Source organism: Rattus norvegicus, chromosome 20 (genome assembly GCF_021556685.1).
Source record: "Rattus norvegicus strain SHRSP/BbbUtx chromosome 20, alternate assembly SHRSP_T2T, whole genome shotgun sequence".
NCBI classification, from domain to species: Eukaryota; Metazoa; Chordata; class Mammalia; order Rodentia; family Muridae; genus Rattus; species Rattus norvegicus.
Genome location: NC_141553.1, coordinates 39,702,020 through 39,706,047, shown reverse-complemented (window position 1 = coordinate 39,706,047; position 4,028 = coordinate 39,702,020). Strand labels below are relative to the sequence as shown.

Sequence of the window (4,028 nt, the reverse complement as noted above, 5' to 3'; positions counted from 1 at the left end):
TGTGCTTTGTTGTGTGTGTGTGCTATTTCTATTTGTGTTATTTGTGTGTATATGTGTGTCTGTTTGTGTGTGTGTGTGTGTGTGTGTGTGTGTGTGTGTTTGCGCCTGTGTTTCATGGAACATGTTAATTGTGAGAATTCCTGAAAATCTGGCCCAACTGGTCTGACAGTAAATACATGAATACGCATTCCCGTATCTCTACATGAACTATTGTGGTTTTCGTCCTATTTGCCTGTGTAAAAGACTTTCTTTCTGCATGTGCTATTCTCTTCTCTCGGTTCAATATTGTTCTGTTGCTCCCAACTACCACCTAGCCCTACAAGCAAGAAGGAAGTGCCATGACTGGCATGACCCCTGGAAGTGATGTCCTTGGGTCTCAGAACATGTGGTTGGGATCCTCAGTTGGTTGTCTTCTCTTTCCAACCTGTGTGGATCCAGATGGGATGAGATCAGCACGGATTCAACTTGGCTAGTGATACCACCTAAGGCACAGTCCACTCTGCCTTCCTCTTCTGAAGCCGGCTTACCACCTCCACGATTTCCTGGATATTCTGCCCAAAGCCAGGAAGGACCTATGGTGCTCCCTCCTTGGACGATCTGTCTGCTGGATTCTTGATTCCTAGGACATTTATTGTGCTTCCTTGTTCTGTGTCCAGAATGGCATGCAAGGGACTGCGAGACTTTGGGAGAGACTTTGCTGAGTCTGATAGGTTTCTTGAGGTCTTGTTCCGGGTCTCCCGTTCTCAGGTGGGAGGCTTGGCAGGTGTAGAGCTTCCTGGCATGACCTTGATTCAAGGAGGACGACTGTAGCCCACGGCTCCTTTCGAGTGGGCGGAGCTCCGGGAGCAGAGAGAGAGGTATTTAAGGGCAGGGGTCCCAGCCCTACGGCTGGCATTTGCTCAAGCTTGCGCTTGCTCTGGAGCGGTCCTGACTATATTCTCCAGCTTGAGGACTCCTGGCATCGAATCCGTAGGAGTATGGAAGCTGGAAGCAATGTGGATAGCAGCTGTGTGCTGCGGGAATCCCGGCGCAGGAAGACGGTTTGGCAGGCCTGGCAAAAGAAGGCCCTGCTATCAGCTTTCAGCAAGAACAAATACCCGAGCTTCTGGGACAGGCAGGAACTGGCCAGGCAAATACAGCTCCCTGCGTCCCGCATCCGAGTGTGGTTTCAGAACCAAAGAAGTCGCACTGGAGAGGTGAGGCACGGCCCGAAGCGGTCCAGCAGAGGCTCCATTCCGCTAGCCTCCCAAGAGCTCGAGGAAGGGTTTGGCTCCAGGTCACAAGGTAGCAGCATGCCCTCGGACAGCAAAAGGCCTCGCACTCGACTCAACTTGCAACAGCGCAGGATCCTAGTGCAAGCCCTTGAGAGGAACCCGTTGCCAGGCTTTGCTACCAGGGAGCAGCTGGGCCAAAGGACAGGTTTGAATGAGGACACGATCCACATATGGTTTCAGAACAGAAGAGCGCGGCAAGCCCGCGCTCCAGATCAAGATGTGCCTGCTTCACAAGTGCAGGATGTGGCAACTGGAGGTCTCAGTGGCAAGGATGAGGCAGCACCGGACAACCTGTTATTGATGGCTGCTGCAGGAGGTGTGGGCATGGAGAACTCGAGCTCCAGCGACCAGCCCCACTTCCACGAAGAGTCCCAGCATCCCCAAGTGGCACTGCCCGAAGGACGAGGCCAATCACAGACAGCCACTCAAGCATACGAGCCAGGAACTCTGGAACTCCTCCTTGATGAACTGCTGGAAGAAGACCAAGTGGAGAGTGACAGGCCATTCGCTGTGGATCTGGATGGAAATCCTGGTGGCAAGGAGCACGGGGTTGTCCAGGAAACCATCTTGCAACTGGCTGCCACGGACTGTGTTTCCAAGGAATCCTCAAGTTATAGCGACCCAACCAATTTCTCCAGAGAGTCTCAGCTACCACAATGGGCACAGCCTGAAGGACAAGGCCAAGAACAGGCTCTCACTCAGGGATGCAACAGGGGCCCTCTGGAACTCTTCCTGGATCAACTGCTGATGGAAGTTCGAGTGGAGACGCTCTCCCCAGGCCCTGTACATCTGGAAGGTGCAGTTCAGCAAATGGATGCAACACCTGAGCTGCCTCTCTCTCAAGAAGAATATGAGGCTCTGCTGGATATTCTCTGAGTCTCAGCCTGGAAGCTCCTATCCAGAAGACACCCGCAATCAACACTTGAGAATGTAGACAGCCCAAAAAGTATATGCATCAAAACCCCTATTACAGTGGGTGCTTTCGATGGAAGGCATCTTGCTTACTAGAAGGAGGAAATGCACGTGGGTTTTCCATGTGCAGTGCCTACATGAGGACCCTGGGATGAGGAAACGGGCTCTGAGCATGGGATTCTGCTGAAGGAGCACAGGGCAAGATCACCAGGGACTCCTAAAACATCAAGGAGGCCTAATGAAAAGCCCAACTGACAGAACACACCATTGAACTGGCTCCAGCAGACTCCAGGAAATCTCATGGGTCACCAGGTATAGGCTACACATCTCAGGACACTGAACCAGGAAGGAGTTATGAAGACTTCTTCCTTGGGACTAAGAACAGCTGCACTTCTTACCAATGCCTTATGCTTAGCTGTGAGTTGACTAACAAACCACCCATTCTATATGTACTCCTAGCACATTTGTTTAGTTTACTTTTGTTTTGTTTTGTCTTGCTTTGTTCTACTTCCCATTGCATTCAATAAAGGTTTGCATTGTTTGTTTGTTTGCTTGCTTGCTTGTTTGCTTGTGTGTTTGTATGGGTGGTTGAATTGGCTGTTTGGTTTAGGCATGAGCTTTCCAATTCAAAGGGTGGTAAGACTTGGGAAGGCAGTGAGGCAGGATGAGAGGTCTGAAAGGGAAATAACAAGGAAAGCTGATCAGTGTTCAATGCAGACATGGCACTGTTTGCTAAAGCAAACAAGCAGGGAAAATGTCAACCTAAAGAAGAGTGTGTGTAAGGCCACAAAACTGTAAATGAACATCATCCTGGAAATGGAGTGCAACCAAAGTATCGTGAACAATTCATTCCAGGATTGACACTGATTCAATCAGACAAGCCGAATACCTTCCTCCTCCCACAGTGAGGTGTATCCCACACTCTCAGGTATCCGTCTTTTATCCTTGAGTTTCCCAAGCCTAGCACGGCCCTGCATTCCCTAATGTGAGGTCCCTCCAAACCCACCTGAAGACTGCAATTGCCTAGAGGTAGGCAGTTGTCCTTGGGTGCATGCAGCCACATTGCCTCAAGGAGCATAGGGCTTATACAGGTCTTTCAGCACAGGTTTGGGTCTTTTGTTCCACATTCACAAGTCAGACTTGCTGGCCCGGTTTTTGTGTATGCTCGTGTGTGTTTGTGTGTGTGTGTGTGTGTGAGTGTGTATGTGTATGTGTGTGTTATTTGTATTTCTGTTATTTGTGTGTGTTTGCATGTGCATGTGTGAGTGTCTGTGTGTGTGTGCTTGTTTTGTGTGTGTGTTATTTGTATTTGTGTTATCTCTGTGTGTGTATGTGTGTGTGTTTGTGTGTGCCTGTGTGTGTTTGTGTGTGCGTGTGTGTGTGCTTTGTTGTGTGTGTGCTATTTCTATTTGTGTTATTTGTATGTGTCTGTGTGTGTGTTTGCGTGTGTGTGTGTGTGTGTTTGCACCTTTGTTTGCATTTAACATGTTAATGGTGAGAATTCCTGAAAATCTGGCCCAACTGTTCTGACAGGAAATGCATGAATGCGCATTCCCGAATCTCTACATGAACTATTGTGGTTTTTGGCCTATTTGCCTGTGTAAAAGACTTTCTTTCTGCATGTGCTATTCTCTTCTCTCGGTTTAATAGAGTTCTGTTGCTCCCAACTACCACCTAGCCCTACAAGAAGGAAAGAAGTGCCATGACTTGCATGACCCCTGGAAGTGATATCCTTGGTTCTCAGGACAAGTGGTTGGGATCCTCAGTTGGGGGGTCTTCTCTTTCCAACCTGTGTGGATCCAGATGGGATGAGATCAGCACGTATTCAACTTGGCTAGTGAT

The 4,028-nt window shown here is 49.2% G+C and overlaps 1 protein-coding gene across 1 annotated transcript; it reads left to right on the top strand.

Moving 5' to 3' along the window:
- The first annotated feature begins 977 nt into the window (after nucleotides 1–977).
- On the top strand, nucleotides 978–2,150 carry LOC147998679 (uncharacterized). Its single transcript, XM_087598767.1, has one exon. It carries the CDS (start codon nucleotides 978–980, stop codon nucleotides 2,148–2,150), a length of 1,173 nt encoding a protein of 390 aa, XP_087454893.1.
- Nucleotides 2,151–4,028: the final 1,878 nt, after the last annotated feature.